This window comes from Oncorhynchus nerka, linkage group LG27 (genome assembly GCF_034236695.1).
Source record: "Oncorhynchus nerka isolate Pitt River linkage group LG27, Oner_Uvic_2.0, whole genome shotgun sequence".
NCBI lineage: Eukaryota > Metazoa > Chordata > Actinopteri > Salmoniformes > Salmonidae > Oncorhynchus > Oncorhynchus nerka.
Genome location: NC_088422.1, coordinates 50,540,060 through 50,563,430, shown reverse-complemented (window position 1 = coordinate 50,563,430; position 23,371 = coordinate 50,540,060). Strand labels below are relative to the sequence as shown.

The following is a 23,371-nucleotide window of genomic DNA, read 5'->3' as shown; positions in this document are numbered from 1 at the left end:
TAAAATTAGTCCATGCATTGAGTGATACGTATCTGTGATGTATAAGGTTTGAGTTCTTTGTTCTGTTACAGGGTTTAGTCGTTTGTTTGCTCTGTTACACATTTGTTAAATATCTATTATAGGGGTTCAAGTCCTCTTATTAAAAGGTTTGAGTCCTTTTTGTGTAACCTTCTTGTTGCATAGAAGTGAGTTGATAGTTGAGTAGCAATTTGTACCTGTGTGGGTAATGTAAGCCTTCAACAAGCTTTTGAAGTTAACCTTTTGCGACTAGCAAACCCGTATGCGGGAGCGTAATCATAGCCTCAAATGCATTAGCATAACGAAGCGGACATAAATACCACTAGAAACTTTTCCTATTCATGAAAATCGCAAATTAAATGAATAAAATATATTCAAACACAAGCTTAGCCTTTTGTTAACTTCTTGGATATAGGGGGCGCTCTTTTAATTTTTGGATAAAAAAACGTTCCCGTTTTAAACAAGATATTTTGGAAAGAAAACACTCTTGACGTTTTTCAAAACTGCAAAGATATTGTCTGTGAGTGCCACAGAACTGATGCTACAGGCGAAACCAAGATGAAATTTCAAACAGGAAGTGCCCCAGATTTTTGAAGGCTCTGTGTTCCAATGTCTCCTTATATGGCTGTGAATGGGCCAGGAATGAGCTTACACTTTCTGTCGTTTCCCCAAGGTGTGTGCAGCATTGTGACGTATTTGTAGGCATATCATTGGAAGATTGACCATTTTACGCTACATCTACCAGGTGCTCGCTTGGTGTCCTCCGTCGCAATTATTGCGTAATCTCCAGCTGTGTGTATTTTTCCATTTGCTTCAGAGGAGAAACCCAACTGCCACGAATGATTTATCATCGAATAGATATGTGAAAAACACCTTGATTCTAAATAATGTTTGCCATGTTTCTGTCGATATTATGGAGTTAATTTGGAAAAAAGTTTGGCGTTGTAATGACTGAATTTTCGGGGGGTTTTCTTAGCCAAACGTGATTAACAAAACGGAGCGATTTCTCCTACACAAATAATATTTTTGGAAAAAATTTACATTTGCTATCTAACTGAGAGTCTCCTCATTGAAAACATCCGAAGTTCTTCAAAGGTAAATTATTTTATTTGAATGCTTTTCTTGTTTTTGTGAAAATGTTGCCTGCTGAATGCTAGGCTTAATGCTATGCTAGCTATTAATACTCTTACACAAATGCTTGTGTAGCTATGGTTGAAAAGCATATTTTGAAAATCTGAGATGACAGTGTTGTTAACAAAAGGCTAAGCTTGTGAGTGAATATATTTCTTTCATTTCATTTGCGATTTTCATGAATAGTTAACGTTGCGTTATGGTAATGAGCTTGAGGCTATGATTACGCTCCCGGATATGGGATTGCTCGACGCAAGAAGTTAACAACACTGTCATCTCAGATTTTCAAAATATGCGTTACAGCCAACGCTAGACAAGCATTTGTGTAAGTTTCTCATGGCATAATGCTATGCTAGGCTCTGCTGACAGCAGGCAACATTTTCACGAAAATAAGAAAAGCAACCAAATTAAATCATTTACCTTTGAAGAACTTCGGATGCTTACACTCAGGAGACTCCCAGTTAGATAGCAAATGTTCCTTTTTTCCAAAAATATTATTTTTGTAGGCGAAAAAGCTCCCGTTTCTTCATCATGCTTGGCTGAGAAATCGACCGAAAAATGATACTACTACAACGCCAAACTTTTTTCAAAATTAGCTAGATAATATCGACAGAAACACGGCAAACGTTGTTTAGGATCCATCCTCAAGGTGTTTTTAACAAATATATTCGATAATATATCCGTCGAGGCAGTTGGTTTCTCATAAGAAGCGATTGGAAAAATGGCTACCTCAGTATTTTACGCAAGATTTTCTCCGGGAGACACCATGTGACCACATGCTATATATGGTCCTTACAGCCATTCTTCAATGGGAATGCCTAAAGAGACGTCACAATGCTGTAGACACCTTGGGGAATGTGTGGAAAACGTAAGCTCATTCGTAGCTCATTCACAGCCATATAAGGAGTCATTGGCATATGAGGCGGTTTCAAAAAATGTGGCACTTCCTGATTGGATTTTTATCTGGGTTTCGCCTGTAACATCAGTTCTGTTGCACTCACAGACAAGATATATCTTTGCAGTTTAGGAAACGTCAGAGTGTTGTCTTTCCAAAGCTGTCAATTATATGCATAGTCGAGCATCTTTTCGTGACAAAACGGAACGTTTTTCATCCAAAAATGTTAATAGTCGCCACCTAGTCGCAAGAAGTTAACACAAGTTTTATGGTAACCAGGCCCTACAGAAACAATGTAGGTTCTAGAAGATAAGAGGTTTGAGTCCTCAAAAGGGGTTGTATAAATATAAATATCAACATATATTTTACAATTTTTGAAGTTAATGTAATGCCATTGTTAAGTGAGAAAAACCCTCTGGAGAAGGGCAGAACAGCTCCTTCGGATGTGAGCATGATTTTTTTTTTATATTCACTGTCTAGTGATATAAAGAACCATTTCAAAGTAGGCAAGTGTTGGCAAGAAATAAAGCCATTCTGTCATTGTTGACAAAGATGGAATCTGTCTGATATACAAAAATCTTGGGGGAAATTACAGAGAATGTCTAAGTTGATGACAAAAACAAGACGGTATTTAAAACTCTTAGAGATAGGGGGCAGTATTCTGAATTTTGGATGACTGAGGTGTCCAAAGTAAACTGCCTGTTACTCAGGCCCAGAAGCTAGAATATGCATATGCATGGTAGTATTGGATATAAAACACTCTAAAGTTTCTAAAACAGTTAAAATTATGTCTGTGAGTATAACAGAACTGATTTGGCAGGCGAAAACCTTTTTTTTCTGTTGACCTTCCAGCCAATTCCAAGCTTTTGAAACCAAATACTTCTGCCTCCCAAATTACAGTTCCTATGTCTTCCACTAGATGTCTAGTCTTTATACATGGTTTCAGGCTTGTATTCTGAAAAACCAACAAGGAACAGTTGTTTATCCTCAGGAAGTCCCATGGCAAAACTAGTCTCAACTAGTCTCGGCAAGACCGAGGGAGCGCGTTGCATTCTTTTCCTTTCCTATTGAAAATAGTTAGCTCCGTATGACATATGATCGTTTATTTAGATATTAGAGAACCTAATACTGAATTAGAAACATCGTTTGATTGGTTTGGATAAACTTTACTGGTAACTTTTGGCACCCCTATGTCTGCATTCTGAACGGGTGGATTACTGAACTCAATGATGCCTACTAAACAGACTATTTGGGATATAAGGAGGAATTTATCGAACAAAACGACCATTCATTGTGTTCCTGGAACTCTTGTGATTGCGATCAGAGGAAGATCTTCAAAGGCAAGTCACTTATTTTATTGCTATATGGGATTTTGTGCTTGTTTGGATAATATGCTGTTGTGGTGCGCTGACTTCAGATAATCGAATGCTGTGCTTTCGCCGTAAAGCCTTTTTGAAATCCGACAATGCGGTTAGATTGCCAAGATTCTAAGCTAAAGAATCATGTATGACACTCGTGAAGGTTTAATATTACGTTTTCTGTATTCTGAATTTGGCGCTCTGCAATTTCACCAGATGTTGTCGAGGTGGGTCGCTAGCGAGACCCCTGCGCCAGAAAGTTTAACTGTATTAGCCAAAGTAAGGAAGAGGGATGAGAAATTATTTCTTGATAACAGTCATAGGACATGGTGGAGATATAAAGAGAAGAGATAAAAACCTTAAAATAAGAAATTCAACCATTACAGGCAAGGGTCGTAAAAACATGTGGACCCTTTGTTCCCTCAATCTACCCTCACACTGAATTGTGGAAGGATGATCGGGTTTCAAGCATCTGGTCAGCATTGCCTGGCTTTGAGTCAATAGATACTGACAGCGGTGACGAACAATGTCTTAGGCCAACCAGAACACAGGCTGTAAAAGGTAATAAAGACAAACCTCCATTGACAGTAATTACACATAAATCAGCATCTCCAAAACAGTTGGATGAATGGTCAAAAACTTTGAAACATCCACGAGACGTGGGTATGAAGACACAGAACCATTTGAAGCGTAATAAGAAACTCTACAATCTACATACTTATGATAGGTTACAGTTATTATCCTTTGTTTTGAACAACCGTGAACATGGTGTACTTGAAGAAAATGTTTATAGAGCTGAGCTGTGGGTGGTGAAGAGCAAGATGTGGTCGATGGATGGAGAGCCATACATGTCTTCCTTTAGGGTCTGACCAATGCAACCACCAATTGGGGAGAGATAACCAAATGTGTTCAAAAGAACCGTTTGTTGAATTTGAAGAAAGGTTTAGAACAGAGGTGGTTAGACAGTGGGTTACCCGACATGGAAGATGAAGATGCACTCAATTCCTCCAAAAATGGGGCACCCATCAGCTGATGCAATCCATACATGACGATTTGCGAAAAACTTTTGTTTCCACAACTATTCGGAGAGACAAAACCACGGCAACATCATCGACAGGTTGTCACAACTGGACAGAGACATCAATCAACATAATAAACCAGCTGTTATCAGAGTTGTTCAGGTTCTGATTGAAACCAACAACATCATTCGTTTAGCAGAAGAGAAACCTGATGTATGTCATTGTTGCGGGATTTCTGGTCACTGGCAACGAGACTGTCAGAAAAGAAAATGTGTTCTTATGAGGAATGGCCAGGAGAAGCAGGGTCCGTCTAGGGGAAAATGGAAACAGGACAACAGCCCCAAAGACACAATGCTGATGCAGAAATGTTATAAGCTCTATCCGGCTCAGCAGCAGAGTTTGCTGGATGCTGTGGAGGGAAACTAATAGACCCCCTCTTAAGTGCCATCCCAGGTGGTGTACACATGAAATCGGATGGAATATATGTGAACATGATGGTTAACAACTGTGCAGTAGATGTCTTAGTAGATACAGGTGCTAAAGTCACAGTATTGACCATATCTTATCCAAACATATATGTCCCCAGTACACGGGCAAGAAGATGAGTATACTATGCAATAAAATGCAAATTAATTCCTTAAAAATCATACAATGTGATTTTCTGGATTTTTGTTTTAGATTCCGTCTCTCACAGTTGAAGTGTACCTATAATAAATAAATTACAGACCTCTACATGCTTTGTAAGTTGGACAACCTGCAAAATCGGCAGTGTATCAAATACTTGTTCTCCCCACTGTATATAAACAGCTACACAGACACAAGGTATGCTTTTGGTGTTACCTATGATTTTGGAAAAATATGGAAAAACAGAGGACAAAATTCAGGACATCACTGGGAGTGAGAGTAAAGGTAATGATCTGTCTGACCGAGCTGCCAAGGCAGCTGCCAAGAGAACACATACCTCTATCACCTAAACTGATTAGGAGATACACCTTGGATACATTGCAACACATTAGAGAGATGCAAAGAAGTGCACCAAAAGATGAAGTGTGGGAATGGATGGCTGCAGGATGCAAACTCAATCAAGAAGGTGTGTGGAAATACAACCTGAGATGTGTAGTGCCAAATGCACACTTACCCTACTTGGTGACACAGATCCACTCTTTGGGACACATTGGTGTGGACAAGATAATGTATCATTTTGTGGGAAAATGGTGGAATCCTGGTGTGCGGAAAGAGGCTGAGGCTGTTGGGGTGAATTGCAACATTTGTAGGGAAAACAACACCAAGGGACAAGTGAAAGTACAGACACAATGAGTGCCTTCCTTCAGACATCTACAGCTTGATTACATAACGCTGGCCAAATCTAAAGGACACAAAGATGTGCTAGTCGTTGTTGATTGTTTCTCTCCCTATTAAGAAAGGAACTGCACAACATACAGCTAAAATTCTGATTAGAGTAATCATTCCCCGATGGGGATTTACCGAACAATAAGATCCTGACCAAGGCACTCATTTCACAGGAAAAGTGTCAGGAGGTAGCTCGTCTTCTGAGCTGCCCTTATCATCCTCAATCGAGTGGACAGGTAGAACGCAAAAAATGAGTTTTGAGAGACATTCAAAGATGCATCAAGAAGGGATAGCATGGCCGGATGCATTGCCTACGGCAGTGGTTCCCAAACTTTTTATAGTCCCGTACCCCTTCAAAAACATTCAACCTCCAGCTGTGTACCAGGGTCAGCGCACCCTCAAATATTGTTTTTTGCCATCATTTTAAATAATATAATAATCAATCATTTTTCTCTTTAGTTAGCCATCTTACATATAAAACCTTGTTTGTTCACCAACAATTGTGAATAACTCACCACAAAACTCTGCAATGTTGGGTTGTATTGGAGACAGTCTGTCTTAAATCATTTTCCACACACACACAGTCTGTCTGTATTTAGTTGTCATGCTAGTGAGGCCCGAGAATCCACTCTCACATAGGTACGTGGTTGCAAAAGGCATCAGTGTCTTAACAGCGTCATTTGCCAAGGCAAGAAACTCTGATTACATTTTCACAGAGGCTCTCTTGTTCAGATATCGGTAAGTGGACTGAAGGCAGGGCATGAAAGGGATAACGAATCCAATTGTTTGTGTCGCCCGTTTTGGGAAAGTACCTGCGTAATTGAGCACCCGTAATTGAGCAAGCGGTCAGACAACCTAAAATTATGGTCAGTAAAGAAAACTTTAACCTTGTCTCTCAATTTATAAAAGTGTATCAATACTTTGCGCCTTGATAACCAGCGCACTTCTGTATGTTGTAAAAGTGTTACATGGTCACTGCCCATATCATTGCATAATTGTCCCAGCCATATCCGCGGTAGCAGGAAGAATTAAGTCCTCCACAATAGTATGGGGCTTGCCTGTCCTAGCCACTCGGTAGCTCACCATATAAGACACTTCTAGCTCCTTCTTATTTACTTTTTTTGTGATAGGGGGCAGCATTTTCACTTTTGGTTGAATAGCGTGCCCAAACTGAACTGCCTCCTACTCAGTCCCAGATGCTAATATATGCACATTATTATTACTATTGGATAGCAACCACTCTGACGTTTCTAAAACAGTTTGAATGATGTCTGTGAGTATAACAGAACTCATATGGCAGACAAAAACCTGAGAATAAATCCAAACAGAAAGTGAGAAATCGATTTTCAAAACAGTGCCTATTCAAATCCCTGTTAGTTATGGATGTGCTTGCACTTCCTAGGGCTTCCACTAGATGTCACTGTCTTTAGATACTGGTTTTAAGATTCTACTATAAAGGAGGGGGTCATAAGAACTCTTTTAGTGAGTGGTCTGGCAGAGAGTATGCTCTCGTTCGAATGCTTTTCTTCAGACAATGAAATTCTCCGGTTGGAACCTTATTGATGATTTAAGTTAAAAACATCCTAAAGATTGATTGCATACAATCATTTGACTTGTTTCTATGACCTGTAATGGAACTTTTAGAGTTTTTGTCTGGAGGAAGTGCTCGCTCCTCATGAAGATGGATTACTGGGCTGAACACACTAACAACAAGTGGCTAAATGATGGGTTTTATGGAACTTTCTGGAACAAATCAGTCATTGAATGCCGAACTGGGATTCCTTCTGATGCCTTCTGATGAATATTTATAGTGTTTTTTCGAACTAATGTTGACTCCATAATGGCAGAGTTTTCTATGGTTTTTCCGTAAAGATTTTTTAAAATCTGACTCAGCGGTTGCATAGAGGAAAAGTCTATCTTTAATTCTGTGAATAACACTGCATCTTTTATCAATGTTTATTATGCGTATTTCTGCAAAATCACTGGATGTTTTGGAATCAAAACATTACTGCAAGTAACGCGCCAATGTAAACTGAGATTTTTGGATATAAATATGCACATTATCGAACAAAACATACATGTATTGTGTAACAGGATGTCCTATGAGTGTCATCTGATGAAGATCATCGAAGGTTAGTGATTAATTTGATCTCTTTCTGCTTTTTGTGACTCTTCTCTTTGGTTGGAAATGGCTGAATGCTTTCTGTGACTAGTTGCTGACGTATCTATATTTCTGCTTTTTGTGACTACCAACTTTGGCTGGGAAAATGGCTGTGTGTTTTTTTGACTCTGCTATCACCTAACATATGTTTTGCTTTCGCTGTAAATCAATTTTTAAATCGGACACCATGGGTAGATTAACAAGATGTTTATCTTTCATTTGCTGTATTGGACCTGTTAATGTGTTAAAGTTACATATTTCAAAAACATATTTTTGAATTTCGCACGCTGCCTTTTCAGCGGAATGTTGTCTTGGGGTTCCGCTAGCGGAATGCCTTTCCTAGACAGGTTAATGGTATCTGTTACTTTTATACATGTCTTACTTCTCAAAAGTTGTCTATATTCTCGCTCAAAAAACTCCCGTGGTTTATTTTTCAAATGGTCATGTTTTGTTTCTACATGTCAGCGCAAGAGTGACAGTTTCCCGCGAGAGAGTAGCGGTTAATGTGATCGGATGTTCATTATTTGACTAGGCTACCTGTATTTGACATTGTGTTGTTATTTCGCTGAACACTAGAAGGTTTAATTTTATTTTTGGCAGTGAAACGAGGCTACTCAGGTGAGAAAAAAACCTTTAAAAAAGTATAGCCCCGTTGGGAAATATAAATGTACTGTTTGAAAATGTGAAGAATTGTTCGTTTTCTTTAACAAATTTTTTTTTTTAAATTTGTGAATCACATTTTTATTTGGCGTACCCACGACGGCGTTGCGTGTGCCCCAGTGTGGAAATACCTGGCCTACGGTTTTATGTAGTATATGGGCAACACATAACAAAACCACAGAGTCCGTTTGAGGTCGTCACATGTCACAACCAGGCACGTTGGATTTGAGAAAAGCAGACGTCCCCTTTATGAGTGACACAATGCTTAACTCTCTAATGCAGTAGGGGAAGCAGACAGACAAGTAAAAGAGGCGTGGGGAATAACTCCAGAGGGGGGACATGATGTAACAGACACATTAGGGCCAAAATGGTAAGGTCCTTATCAAGTTATGCTCATAATGAGGTCAGCAGTAAAAGTCCAGGGAAAATCACGATGGATACATGTGATATACATACATTGCAAGGTTGTCCATGTTGATGACAAAGCGGAGCCTGGAGAATAAAGAACGGATTCATTAGCAATTGGGGGCTAATCTCGGGTGAAGAAGCAACGTAAAATAATCAGAACCTGACAAGCTTATAGTTTCTTCTGAAACTCGTTAGTCTATTCTTGTTCTGAGAAATGAAGTCTATTGCATGCGAGAAATTGCCAAGAAACTGAAGATCTCATACAACCCTATGTTGTATGAGATCTTCACTGAACAGCCGCAAACTGGCTTTAACCAGAGGAGTGGGAGGCCCCGGTGTACAACTGAACAAGAGGGAAAGTACATTAGGGTGTCTAGTTTGAAAAACAGACGCCTCACAAGTCCTCAACTTGCAGCGTCATTAAATAGCACCCGCAAAACACCAGTCTCAACGTCAACAGTGAAGAGGCGACTACGGGATGCTGGCCTTCTGGCAATTTTGAGCCAGTAATAGAACCCACAAATGCTATGCTCCAGATACTCAACCAGTCTCTAGAAGGCCAGTTTTATTGTTTTATTTAGGCCAGTTCTATTTAATGGACAAAAAAGTAGCTTTTCTTTTAAAAAAACAATCTAAGTGACCCCAAACTTTTGAACGGTAGTGTATGGATATGTAGCAAAAAAGCTGTAATAATTAGTTGTTGTTTTTAAAAAACAAAAAAATTACCTCCAGCCTGCTCACCAATGGTCATCGTTGGGGAGAACATAATTAGGTTTGTTGTTCAACAGAGTATAGGTTTGTACAGTTGAAGTCGGAAGTTTACATAAACTTAGGTTGGAGTCAATAAAACTCGTTTTTCAACCATCCCCAAATTTCTAGTTAACAAACTATAGTTTTGGCAAATCGGTTAGGACACCTACTTTGTGCATGACATATTGTTTATAGACAGATTATTTCACTTCACTGTACCACAATTCCAGTGGGTCAAAAGTTTACATACACTAAGTTGACTGTGTCTTTAAACAGCTTGGAAAATTCCAGAAAATTATGTCATTGCTTTACAAGCTTCTGATAGGCTAACTGACATAATTTGAGTCAATTGGAGGTGTACCTGTGGATGTATTTCAAGGCCTACCTTCAAACTCAGTGCCTCCTTGCTTGACATCATGGGGAAATCAAAAGAAATCAGCCAAGACCTCAGAAAAACAAATGTAGTTCTCCACAAGTCTGGTTCATCCTTGGGAGCAATTTCCAAACGCCTGAAGGTACCACGTTCATCTGTACAAACAATAGTAGGCAAGTATAAACACCATGGGACCACGCTGCCGTCATACCGCTCAGGAAGGAGACACGTTCTGTTTCTTAGAGATGCACGTATTTTGGTGCGAAAAGTGTAAATCAATCCCAGAACCACAGCAAAGGACCTTGTGAAGATGCTTGAGGAAACAGGTACAAAAGTATCTATATACACAGTAGAAGGTGTCCTATATTGACATGAAAGGCCACTGAGTAAGGAAGAAGCCACTGCTCCAAAACCGCCATAACAAAACAGACTACGGTTTGCAAATGCACATGGGGGGGACAAAGATCTATTTTTTTTTTTTTTTAAATGTCCTCTGGTCTGATCAAACAAAAATAGAACTGTTTGGCATAATGACCATCGTTATGTTTGGAGGAAAAGGGGGGAGGCTTGTAAAGCCGAAGAACACCATCCCAACCGTGAAGCACGGGGTGGCAGCATCATGTTGTGGGGGTGCTTTGCTGCAGAAGGGACTGGTGCACTTCACAAAATAGATGACATCATGAGGGTGGAAAATGATGTGGATATATTGAAGCAACATCTCAAGACATCAGTTAGAAAGTTAAAGCTTGGTCGCAAATGGGTCTTCCAAATGGACAATGATCCGAAGCATACTTACAAAGTTGTGGCAAAATGGCTTATGGACAACAGAGTCAAGTTATTGGAGTGGCCATCACAAAGCCCTGAGGAAATCCCATAGAAAATTTGTGGGCAGAACTGAAAAAGCGTGTGTGAGCAAGAAGGCCTACAAACCTGACTCCGTTACACCAGCTCTGTCAGGAGGAATGGGTCAAAATTCACCCAACTTATTGTGGGAAGCTTGTGGAAGGCTACCCGAAACGTTTTAACTATGTTAAATGGTTACCAAATACTAATTGAGTGTATGTAAACTTCTGACCCAATGGGAATGTGATGAAAGAAATAAAAGCTGAAATAAATCACTCAATTATTATTCTGACATTTCACATTCTTAAAATAAAGTGGTGATCCAAACTGACCTAAAACAGGGAATTTTTACTAGGATTAAATGTCAGGAATTGTGAAAAACTGAGTTTAAATGTATTTGGCTAAGGTGTATGTAAACTTCCAACTTCAACTGTATTTCAGATTTCACCTTTTCATTCCATGTGCTACTGATGAACTCTGCCTCAACTCTGGCTACTTCTACAGATGGACAAGATGCTTTTGGTAGACGACAGCCTCGGTCCTTTGATTTGCAGACCATAATTGGGTAGGTTTTATCTGACCTGTTAAAACTTCAGCATAGGTAACATCTGACACACAAACGGGTACTATGATTTGGCTGGGGATTGAATTCCCAAATTTCCAATATCAGGGCAGCCACTCTAACCACAAGGCCACTGAGTTGGTCACACACTAACCTGTGTTCAATCACACAGACGTTAAAAGCCAATCTACTTCTTCAATAAAACTCAACAAAGAGCAGCGCCATCTAAATCTATAACCACCATTATCTGTCCACATGACATACAGTGCCTTTAGAAAGTATTCACACCCCTTGAATTTTTCCACATTCTGTTGTGTTACAAAGTGGGATTCAAATGGATTTAATTGTCATTTTTTGTCAACGATCTACAAGAAATACTCTGTCAAAATGGAAGAAAAATTATAATATTTGTAAAACATTTATGAAAAATAAGACACCAATAATATCTTGATTAGATAAGTATTAAATCCCCTGAGTCTATACATGTTAGAATCACCTTTGGCAGCAATTACAGCTGTGGCTCTTTCTGGGTAAGTCTCTTAGTGCTTTTCACACCTGCATTGTGCAACATTTGTCCATTATTAATTTCAAAATTCTTCACTATTACTTTAGTGCCTTGTTGCAAACAGGATGCATGTTTTGGAATATTTATTTTCTGTACGGGCTTCCTTCTTGTTACTCTGTCAATTAGGTTAGTAGTGTGGAAAAACTACAATGTTGTTGATCCTTCCTCAGTTCCCTCTTATTACAGCCATTCAACTATGTAACTGTTTTAAGTCACCATTGGCCTCATTGTGAAATCCTTTGAGCAGTTTCCTTCCTCTTTAGCAAATAAGTTAGGAATTACTGTATCTTTTGTAGTGACCGGGTGTATTGATACACCATCCAAAGTCAAATTAATAACTTAAACATGCTCAAAGGGATATTATATGTCTGCTTTCTGTATTTTTACCCATTTATCAATAGGTGCCCTTCTTTTGCAAAGCATTGGAAAACCGCTCTGGTCTTTGTGTGTTTGAAATTCATTGCTTGACTGATAATTGTGTGTGTGGGGTACAGACAATGAGGTAGTCATTCAAAAATCATGTTAAACACTACTATTGCACACATGGAACTTATGTGACTTGTTAAGCACATTTTTATTCCTGAACGTATTTAGGTTGAATACTTGACTCATTTTTTACTATTTGTATTATTCAGCTTTGACATTATGGGGTATTGTGTGTAGTAGGCTAGTCACACAAAAAATATAAATGTAATACATTTTAAAATGTGGGAAAAGTCAAGGGGCGGAAATACTTTCTGAAGGAAGGCACGATGTTATAAAAATATACTATTGTTAATCATTATAGATTCTACACTTTTATTGATTCAGTGACCTGTATGTCAGTGGTCTATTACTGTTATTGGAGAGATGTGGCATTACAGATAATATTGAATTCATATTGGCATTAAAACAGGTCAGAGGGTTAATGAGTGTCACAGCTTTAATGGTTCTCTGGCTTTGGGAGGTGACGTGGTTTTTATGGTTGAGAGCACACGAAGGCTTTAACCATAACCATTCCATTTCCTCTCTCCATTAAATAGAGAAGCAGACCATCACACAACTCATCCAAATATGACAATTAATATGTATGTGTGTGTGTAGGGAGGGTGGGTGGAATAGATTAGAAAAAACTTCTAACCAATCACTGTGAGGATGAAACTTTCAGCAGATTTTGAGGCAAGAGTGCAAGCTGAGAAAACGATACTGTGGACAAGAGCAAGGTTCAGCATCAAATAAGCACATGCACACACTGATGAAAGCTCTTTGTCCTGACATTTGAGTGAAGCTTGTGGAAGAAAGGAGACAATGTCATACTGGGAGGGTGGGAGATATGACAGTGAGGCAGAAAGAAAGAGGTGAAGCGAGAGGATTTGCTTCGCTCACAATCTGTCCGGATGTGATAAGCCCTTTTTTGTATGGAGGTCTATGAGAGAATATCGAATTACGTGAGACTTGTTTGATCGAATATAAGTTTCGTAATGTTTAGGCTTTTACAAAGGTACTGATATAAGTGGATGCACGTGGCATTCCGACAACATTGAAATAAACAACTTACTTGTGCCTGTTGTTCCCCCGTGTATCTTCCCTATCATTGGCTAGAATGGTTCTACCTGATCTCGCCAGCCTTCAATCATCGATGACATGCATTTCCATTGCTAGGGTGGTCACTCGTTTAATCTTTGAGTGAGGCCACTGCTTCTAGACCGTGTGTGCGTGCATGCACGAGCGTACCTTCTTGTGGTAGATGCTGCACACTCCTCTCTCCAGGTCTGGCAGTCGGAAGAGCAGGGCTCTAACGGAGGATAGGGTGACGGAATCAGACTCCAGGATCTCACATACAGCACCTTGTCTCTCACATATAGACCTGTGGGGTGAACAAGTGCCTCCAGGGTTGACATTTTGTATACAGAAGCACAAGTGCTATTTTCAGTTTCCTCCCCAGCAACACAATGTGCATTAGGCATTCGAGTGTGACTGCAGAGTGCAGAGAGACATGTGCATGTGTGTGTAATCTGGGTTTTATTCATGTAAGCGTGAAGCAGGGTTCTCTCATAACCTATCTGATGGTAGAATCGAAGATTTATAATCCTAACAACAGATCTGAGCGAGTAAGAGAGATTACAGTCTCAGCCCAACCCCAAATCCATCTCTATCCCTCAGACACTCAGTGCAGATCTGAAAGGATTGCATAGGTCCGTGTGTGTACTTGCTCCAGGGTAAAATTCCCCTAGGTACATATTCCTAGGTTCAGCTTCCCCTCCCCTCCCCTAAATCCTTAACCATTAACGGGGGAAATGCAAAACTGACACAAGATTAGGGTCTCGTGGCAACTTCACCGTAATCTATTGCTGAAGCCCAAACCAGTCCCTTTCCTTTCCCCTCGCCCCCCCCATTTGCGAATTCACTCACGCCTCCACCATATGCACAAGTGATGTAAATCTGAGGGATTTAAAATGATCATGGGTTTAGAGGCCACTTCAACTGAGCCAGCAATGCTGCCAGCTCAAGAGCAAAGTGCTATCCCAACATGCACCGCAATATGTTTGGTGTTAACAATTTCATACAAAATAATGGAGAGGTGAGCCTAATTATATGCAAAATACATTTGTTTGTGTCTGATTTCTAGGCTTGACACATGTAAAAAATGAAATACCTCACAAATTAAATGTTTAACTGTTACGGAGGTTTATATCTTGTGACTGGGGAAATGACTGGGGAAATTTGTTCATTTTAATTTAATTATTGTTTTATTATTTAACGTGGAACATAAATTGCATCATTCAAGTCCCAAGTGTGTCCTGAAATTGATGGGTTCATTTGATCCCACAGGAGGTTGGTGGCACCTTAATTGGGAAGGACAGGCTCATGGTATGTATGGCTGGTTTCTATTCTAGAAACACATGGTTTCTATGCTTGATGCCACTCCGTTCCAGCCATTATTATGAGCCGTTGTTTGATCCACTCATCACTCTTGAAGTCACCCTCAGAGTTTCGTCAGCAACAGATGACCACGGAGGGCCCTCCAAGCGAGTTAGTAGGGGCAAAGGACTGGTTTGGGATTCAGTGTGTACTTACTGTGCATCTTTGAGGGGCTGGCTTACCCACTTCCTCATCAGTCTTCTACCAAATGAGGTGTGGGTGTGGTCTAACACCCACAACAAACTGCCCTTCGTACCTCCATCTGTCTGTAACACACACACACAAACCTTTCTGTGAAAAAGAGTACTGCACTTGGCCTAGTAATATCGTACCGTTCCAATGATCCACAATAACAATTGCCCAAACTTCATTTAGGCCACAAAATAGCACCAAACAGGACATTATATAAGATAAAGTTGTAAGTTGTATACAAGTAAACTGCAGGAAAAGTACAGTGGTTCATCATGTAAAAGTTGCAGCGTACTGCAGCACAGCTTGCATGGTGCCGCAGAATTCTATGGCACGTTATTTAAGTGTCAGCCATTGTAACCATTAAAGCTAGTTAGTGCTAGTTTGACCACCAGAGGGCATATTTGAGAAGCATTTGATAGCCTTCAATAGTGGCTGTACAAGAGCATTTAAAACCTTTTTTGTAAGAACATAGTGTATGGGACTAATTTTAAGAAATGTAGCTTAATTAATTTGATTAATATTATGGTGTTTCTATTCCAAGAAAAATGAAAACCCCCTGGGTTTCCGTTAGGATGGAATGGAAAATATGGAGCTGTACAACGTGACGGTCGGGAGTAGGCTACAGTACTAAGAGCATAACATGTCCACACCCTAATTGTATAATTCTAGCCTAACCAATACACAAACAGAAATTCAGTGAAAATAAAACTCTCATTGATTTACCAAGACCAGACCCCATGCTTGTCTCAGAGCAGCGCGAAACTGTGCTAAAATAGTGACCACAGCGGGTAGGCTTATTGCATCAAATGCTATTGTTTCTAACTTCAATATGCTTTTTAAATAAGACATACACCACTTTTAACAGCACATTACTCAACACTAGTGAGACTCATGTCGCCTACAGTAGGCCTACAGTATATTGAAAATATTTTGATATTCAGATTACAAATCGCTCACTTTAATTTTTTTAACGAAATAACCTACAAATTATTGTTATATATTATCAAGTTGATGGCACAGTCATATAGCCCGGCACCTACATAAAGCTGAGTGACTCACTCATTCAGGCTTTGGATCAAAATAAACAAGTAGCAACATTCTTTCTGATAGTCTTTAAAAAATAAATGTTTTGGTTATCCTGACCTGGACCCCATGTACAAGATTATAATAGCCTTCCCGGTTGGCGCAGCGGTCTAAGACATTGCATCACAGTGTAAAATGCATTGCTACAGATGCAGGTTCGTGACAAACAGTAATTACATATGGGTCTCCCAGTGGCGGCCAGCACGGGTATCGAACCTACATCTGAAGCAATGCATTTTGCACTGCGATACAGTGTCTTCAACTGCTGCGCCAATCGGAAGGGCTATTATAATACTGTACATTGTGTCCAGGACAGGATAACTAAAACATTTCTTTATTAAAGACAGGAACTTCTGAGACACAGTAATTTAAGTATGAACACCCGGAGGTTAACGGGTAAGCCACATTTTCCTCGGGATCCATACCAGTTGGTACTCTGTTTGAGCCCACTCATGGTATCTCTTTGGTTTACACATCCTTGGAATAGCAGAACAGCATAACGGACCGGACGGCCCTTGCTGTGCCTGGTGAGCAGTTGGTCAAGTTCTGTTGTCAGAAGAGGAATAGAAATGTCAGGGTGAACTGACGACCTGACGAACCCAGGAACGAGTAGCACCATAGAAAGAAGCTGGCTTGATAAAAACAATGTCCATTTTGTCTGTTCTCTTTGGTCGCAATGTCATTTTTTTGTAGATAAATAGCTTGTTTTTGAATGGTAACTGTGTTAACCTGTTGCGACGAGCCATCCCGGATCCGGGATCGTGAATACAGCCTCAAGCTCATTACCATAACGCAACGTTAACTATTCATGAAAATCGCAAATGAAATGAAATCAATATGCTAGCTCTCAAGCTTAGATTTTTGTTAACAACACTGTCATCTCAGATTTTCAAAATATGCTTCTCAACCATTGCAAAACAAGCATTTGTGTAACACTATTGATAGCTAGCGTAGCATTTAGCGTAGCATTTAGCGTTAGCATTCAGCAGGCAACATTTTCACAAAAAACAGAAAAACATTCAAATAAAATATTTTACCTTTGAAGAACAGATGTTTTCAATGAGGAGACTCTCAGATAGCAAATAGATAGATTATTTGTTTAGGACAAATCGCTCCGTTTTCTGTGTCACGTTTAGCTACGAAAGAAACCTGTATCCAGGATTGTGTAAATATATCCGCAAACTCATTAGCATAACGCAACGTTAACATTCGTGAAAATCGCAAATGAAATGAAATAAATAGAATCAATCCTCAAGGTGTTTTTCACATATCTATCGATGACAAATCCTTCGTGGCAGGTGACTTTCTCTTCTGAAGAAATGGAACGCACATGGACCTAGAGATTACGCAATAATTTCGACACAGGACACCGGGCGGACACCTGGCAAATGTAGTCTCTTATGGCCAATCTTCCAATGATATGCCTACAAATACGTCACAATGCTGCAGACATCTTGGACGAACGGCAGAGAGCATAAGCTCGTTCACGGCACATTCACAGCCATATAAGGAGACGATAGTAAAACAGAGCTTCAAAAATTCTGCTCATTTCCTGTTTGATGTTTCATCTTGGTTTCGCCTGTAGCATCAGTTCTGGGGCACTCACAGATAATATCTTTGCAGTTTTGAAAACGTCAGAGTGTTTTCTTTCCAAAGCTGCCAATTATATGCATAGTCGAGCATCTTTTCGTGACAAAATATTGCGCTTAAAACGGGCACGTTTTTTTATCCAATAATGACATAGCGCCCCCATAGGTTGAAGAGGTTAAGGGTGGAGTTGGGACGGGGTGAGGAGTACTGGAAAGGTGTGACTTTCATCTTACAATAGACCATAAGTAAACAGCAGGTCACCTACAAACAAGCAAGATTTCTGGCTCTCACAGACCTGTAACTTCTTCTTTAAGAGGCTCCTCTGTCCTCCACTCGTTACCTGTATTAATGGCACCTGTTTGAACTTGTTATCAGTATAAAAGACACCTGTCCACAACCTCAAACAGTCACACTCCAAACTCCACTATGGCCAAGACCAAAGAGCTGTCAAAGGACACCAGAAAAAAAATTGTAGACCTGCACCAGGCTGGGAAGACTAATCTGCAATAGGTAAGCAGCTTGGTTTGAAGAAATCAACTGTGGGAGCAATTATTAGGAAATGGAAGACATACAAGACCACTGATAATCTCCCTCGATCTGGGGCTCCAGGCAAGATCTCACAACGTGGGGTCAATATGATCACAAGAACGGTGAGCAAAAATCCCAGAACCACACGGGGGGACCTAGTGAATGACCTGCAGAGAGCTGGGACCAAAGTAACAAAGCCTACAATCAGTAACACACTACGCTGCCGGGGACTCAAATCCTGCAGTGCCAGACGTGTCCCCCTGCTTAAGCCAGTACATGTCCAGGCCCGTCTGAAGTTTGCTAGAGAGCATTTGGATGATCCAGAAGAAGATTGGGAGAATGTCATATGGTCAGATGAAACCAAAATATAACTTTTTGGTAAAAACTCAACTCGTCGTGTTTGGAGGACAAAGAATGCTGAGTTGCATCCAAAGAACACCATACCTACTGTGAAGCATGGGGGTGGAAACATGCTTTGGGGCTGTTTTTCTGCAAAGGGACCAGGACGACTGATCCGTGTAAAGGAAAGAATGAATGGGGCCATGTATCGTGAGATTATGAGTGAAAACCTCCTTCCATCAGCAAGGGCATTGAAGATGAAACGTGGCTGGGTCTTTCAGCATGACAATGATCCCAAACACACCGCCCGGGCAACGAAGGAGTGGCTTCGTAAGAAGCATTTCAAGGTCCTGGAGTGGCCTAGCCAGTCTCCAGATCTCAACCCCATAGAAAATCTTTGGAGGGAGTTGAAAGTCCGTGTTGCCCAGCAACAGCCCCAAAACATCACTGCTCTAGAGGAGATCTGCATGGAGGAATGGGCCAAAATACCAACAACAGTGTGTGAAAACCTTGTGAAGACTTACATAAAACGTTTGACCTCTGTCATTGCCAACAAAGGGCATATAACAAAGTATTGAGATAAACTTTTGTTATTGACCAAATACTTATTTCCCACCATAATTTGCAAATAAATTCATTAAAAATCCTACAATGTGATTTTCTGGATTTTAGTTTAAGTGTACCTATGATGAAAATTACAGGCCTCTCTCATCTTTTTAAGTGGGAGAATGTGCACAATTGGTGGCTGACTAAATACTTTTTGGCCCCACTGTATTTGAAAACCTGTTTTGAAAATGCCACCAGCTGTCCATCACTACTGTAAATAAAAACACAGCATCTTGTTTACATTCTTTATTGTAACCGCAATGTCACAAATAATTTGTATCTACCGTTCCAATTACTTTTAGATTTACAAATGTGTGCTTTTCATGTCATTTTTCGCTAAATCCAGTTCTGATTTAAGTGGAACTTTTGACTGACGCCTTTAGCGAGAGGTCTAATGCTTTAATATTTAATCATATCTGCCCTCCGATTTCATATCTAAGGGGAATTTTGCACGCCATTATATGTTACATTGTTTTAGTTTTAACGTGCAGACTGGCACGAATGACAACAGTTAGCGCCATTATTAGTGCAATGCCCCTTAAAGTGTTGTTCTGTGCTACCCAGTGGGGCGGGTTAGGGGTCCACCCCCGTCCCCCCGTCCTCATGGGCTAGGTCCGTCTTCTGTGCACGGCTTTGCAGCCCCTCCCCTGCCCCTTGCACTCGTGTCTTGAACCTCTTGCGCCCACCGCTACTTCAGTGGATACAGCTAGAGAACTGCAAGGCAATCCCATTGTGCTCCACTCGGGTGCCATGACCAATATATATTGTCCTGCTAATAACAGGGTTAATAATATATGTGTGTGAATATCCAAGGGCCTTTTACATTATTCTAAATTAATAATAATAATTGTTTTGTTTTAAAAAATAACAATATTTTGGAGATGATTTCGTTTTCAAATAACGTAAAAACCTACAGTCATCTCATGGGTCTCCCAGTCAAGACCGGCACTAGTATTGAACCAGCATCTGTAGCAACACAGCTTGCACTGCGAAGCAGTGTCTTAGACCTTTGCGCCACTCAGGCGCTGTACAACGTGACCGGTCGGGAGTTGACTACAGTACTACAGTAAGAGCAAAATAATCCTAAACATTTCCACACCCTAACTGTAGTCTAAATTACTCTTAGAATAAAAACCTTAGTAATAATTAAGTTCTGCACAAGTCGTGCAGCATAATCACAAAACTTTTAGTGGAGCAACCACTCATTCACTAACACGTACCTGGTTGGTGAGTATCTCCAGGTTTCTGAGAGTGGGAGCACTGAGGACCATACCGTCTGACTCACAGGAGAGGTGCCTGAACGAACTTGAAGTCACACACACACACAGAGATTTACCACATACAATATTACAAGAGTCACAGGGAGTCAGTCTGTGGCAACCACAAGGGCGGTGTGTGTGTATGTGTGTGAGTACCTGTGGTGCAGTAGTACTCTCTGCAGGTTAAACTCTGTGAGGTAGTGGATGAGAGGACCCAGACAGCAGACCACAGGACTTTCCAAAGAGGCTATACTGGAGAGAGGTCTAGAACCTGGGGATGGTCACACGAATACAGCAATGAGTCACAAACTCGTGCCTCATCCGCCAGCGTCCCCAAAATACAGTCTCTCTCTCTCACACCTGAGTCCTGCGTGTGACAGTAGAACTCAGTGACAGTGTTCATTGCAGAGGCAAAGTCAAACTGGGCACTTTCCCTCTTCTCTATACGTACACCATCACCAGCCTGCACACTGCAGAAAGAGAGAGGCAAATAGAGAGGGAGTGGAGAGAGGGAGAAGGCAGGGAGAGAAGAGTGACAGAAGGAGGAAATAGGAGGTAGAGGGAGGTTATTACACCAGCTCCTATAAGAATCAACCTGGCACAAAAACCAGGCACAAAAATCTAAGCTCAAGTAAAATGTTTTAGAAAAATATCAAAAAAATATACAGTACCAGTCAAAAGTTCAGACACACCTACTCATGCCAGAGTTTTTATTTATTTGTACTATTTTCTACATTGTAGAATAATAGTGAAGACATCAAAACTATGAAATAACAGATATGGAATCATGTAGTAACCAAACAAGTGTTAAACAAATCAAAATATATTTTATATTTGAGATTCTTCAAATAGCCAAAGTTTAACAAACCATACAACTCTATGCACAAGGACTATATTTAACAACATACACTGAACATGTACAAAAATCACATTTACTGAAAGAACTGTGCAGATGCAACGTTTGGTAGCAGAATGTCTATAAAATCTCGCTGTTTTTTTGAGTGAACATGTTCTCCCAAAATTCTGTTAAATACGATTAAAATATGTCTGCAGAAAGAATGGGGTGTCAGCTATGACATGACACCTTGAGTTAAAAAAAAAACAATAATCGGACCAACCGAAAAATGTATGTAAACGACTTCAACATCCATGGACGTCTGGTGTCAGTCAGTGGGTGAGGATGCTGGTTACAGTAAATGGAAAGAGATGGGGCTCATGAGTAGGTGTCAATAAGAGCTGGGAGCGGTGACATTAATTGGAGAGAGAGAAGAAAGAGAAGAGAGTGAGGGGTTGACCACCAGACAACAGAAAAAAAAGTTATTAACTGAACATAACAGTATTCCAGCGGAAGGGAGAACATTAGCAGGTGACCTAACTGTGGTTTGTGACTATTATGATTCCGCATTGTAGCCAATTCAATTGCTGAATTGATGTTAATGACTTTTCTGAAATTCTGTTACAGATTTGGTAACAGAATTTTGTTTTAAATCAATTAATAAAGTAAATTGATATCTGTACAAACACTATAACTAATTGATTGGTCTACCTTTACATGTTACTTCTTTGAACTTTCATTATCCTCCCTCCAAATGCTGTATTATAGAAATGTTCAAATATCTTAAAGATATGTTGATTTTTGGTAAGAGAAGGCCATGTTACCGAAAAAATAACCGAAACTAAATATACAATGCCTTCAGAAAGAATTTATACTCCTTGACTTATTCCACATTTTGTTGTGTTACAGCGTGAATTCCAAATAAATTTAGCAAAAAAAGAAACGGTTGACAGTGAGAGGACGTTTCTTTTCTTGCTGAGTTTATTTGGAATTCAGGCTGTAATGTTTATTTTCAGCAAACTTAACATGTGTAAATATTTGGATGAACATAAGATTAAAAAACTGAGACATAAACTGTACAAGTTCCACAGACATGTGACTAAGAAAAATGAAATAATGTGTCCCTGAACAAAGGGGGGGTCAAAATCAAAAGTCAGTATCTGGTGTGGCAACCAGCTGCATTAAGTACTGCAGTGCAACTCCTCCTTATACTGCTGCTGTGAGATGTTACCCCACTCTTCCACCAAGGTACCTGCAAGTTCCCTGACATTTCTGGGGGGAATGGCCCTAGCCCTCACCCTCCCATCGAACAGGTCCCAGACGTGCTCAATAGGATCGAGATCCGGGCTCTTCACTGGCCATGGCAGAACACTAACATTCCTGTCGTGAAGGAAATCACACACAGAACGAACAGTATGGCTGGTGGCATTGTCATGTCAGGAAGATCCTGCAGGAAGGGTACCACATGAGGAAGGAGGATGTCTTCCCTGTAATGCACAGTGTTGAGATTGCCTGCAATGACAACAAGCTCAGTCCGATGATGCTGTGACACACCGCCCCAGACTATGATGGACCCTCCACCTCGATCCCGCTCCAGAGTACAGGCCTCAGTGTAATGCTCATTCTTTCGACGATAAACGCGAATCCGACCATCACCCCTGGTGAGACAAAACCGCGACTCGTCAGTGAAGAGCACTTTTTGCCAGTCCTGTCTGGTCCAGCAACGGTGACTTTGTTGCCGATGATGTCTGGTGAGGACCTGCTTTACAAAAGGCCTACAAGCCCATCAGCCTATTGCGGACAGTCTGAGCACTGATGGAGGGATTGTGTGTTCCTGGTGTAACTCGGGCAGTTGTTGTTGCCATCTTGTACCTGTCCCGCAAGTGTGATGTTCGGATGTACCGATCCTGTGCAGGTTACACGTGGTCTGCCCCTGCGAGGACGA

At 40.5% G+C, this 23,371-nt stretch overlaps 1 protein-coding gene across 3 annotated transcripts in view; it reads right to left on the bottom strand.

The window, feature by feature from the left end:
• Positions 1-23,371, bottom strand: part of msh3 (mutS homolog 3 (E. coli)) — a 139,481-nt gene that overhangs the window by 92,400 nt on the left and 23,710 nt on the right. For all 3 annotated transcript variants that reach the window (XM_065011764.1, XM_065011763.1, XM_029638506.2), the window contains 5 exons: positions 20,952-21,061; positions 20,748-20,862; positions 20,553-20,637; positions 15,151-15,260; positions 13,807-13,939 (listed from right to left, as the gene is read on the bottom strand). In XM_065011764.1, the coding sequence (XP_064867836.1) occupies positions 13,807-13,939; positions 15,151-15,260; positions 20,553-20,637; positions 20,748-20,862; positions 20,952-21,061 (553 nt within the window). The remainder of the gene's footprint in view (positions 1-13,806; positions 13,940-15,150; positions 15,261-20,552; positions 20,638-20,747; positions 20,863-20,951; positions 21,062-23,371) is intronic.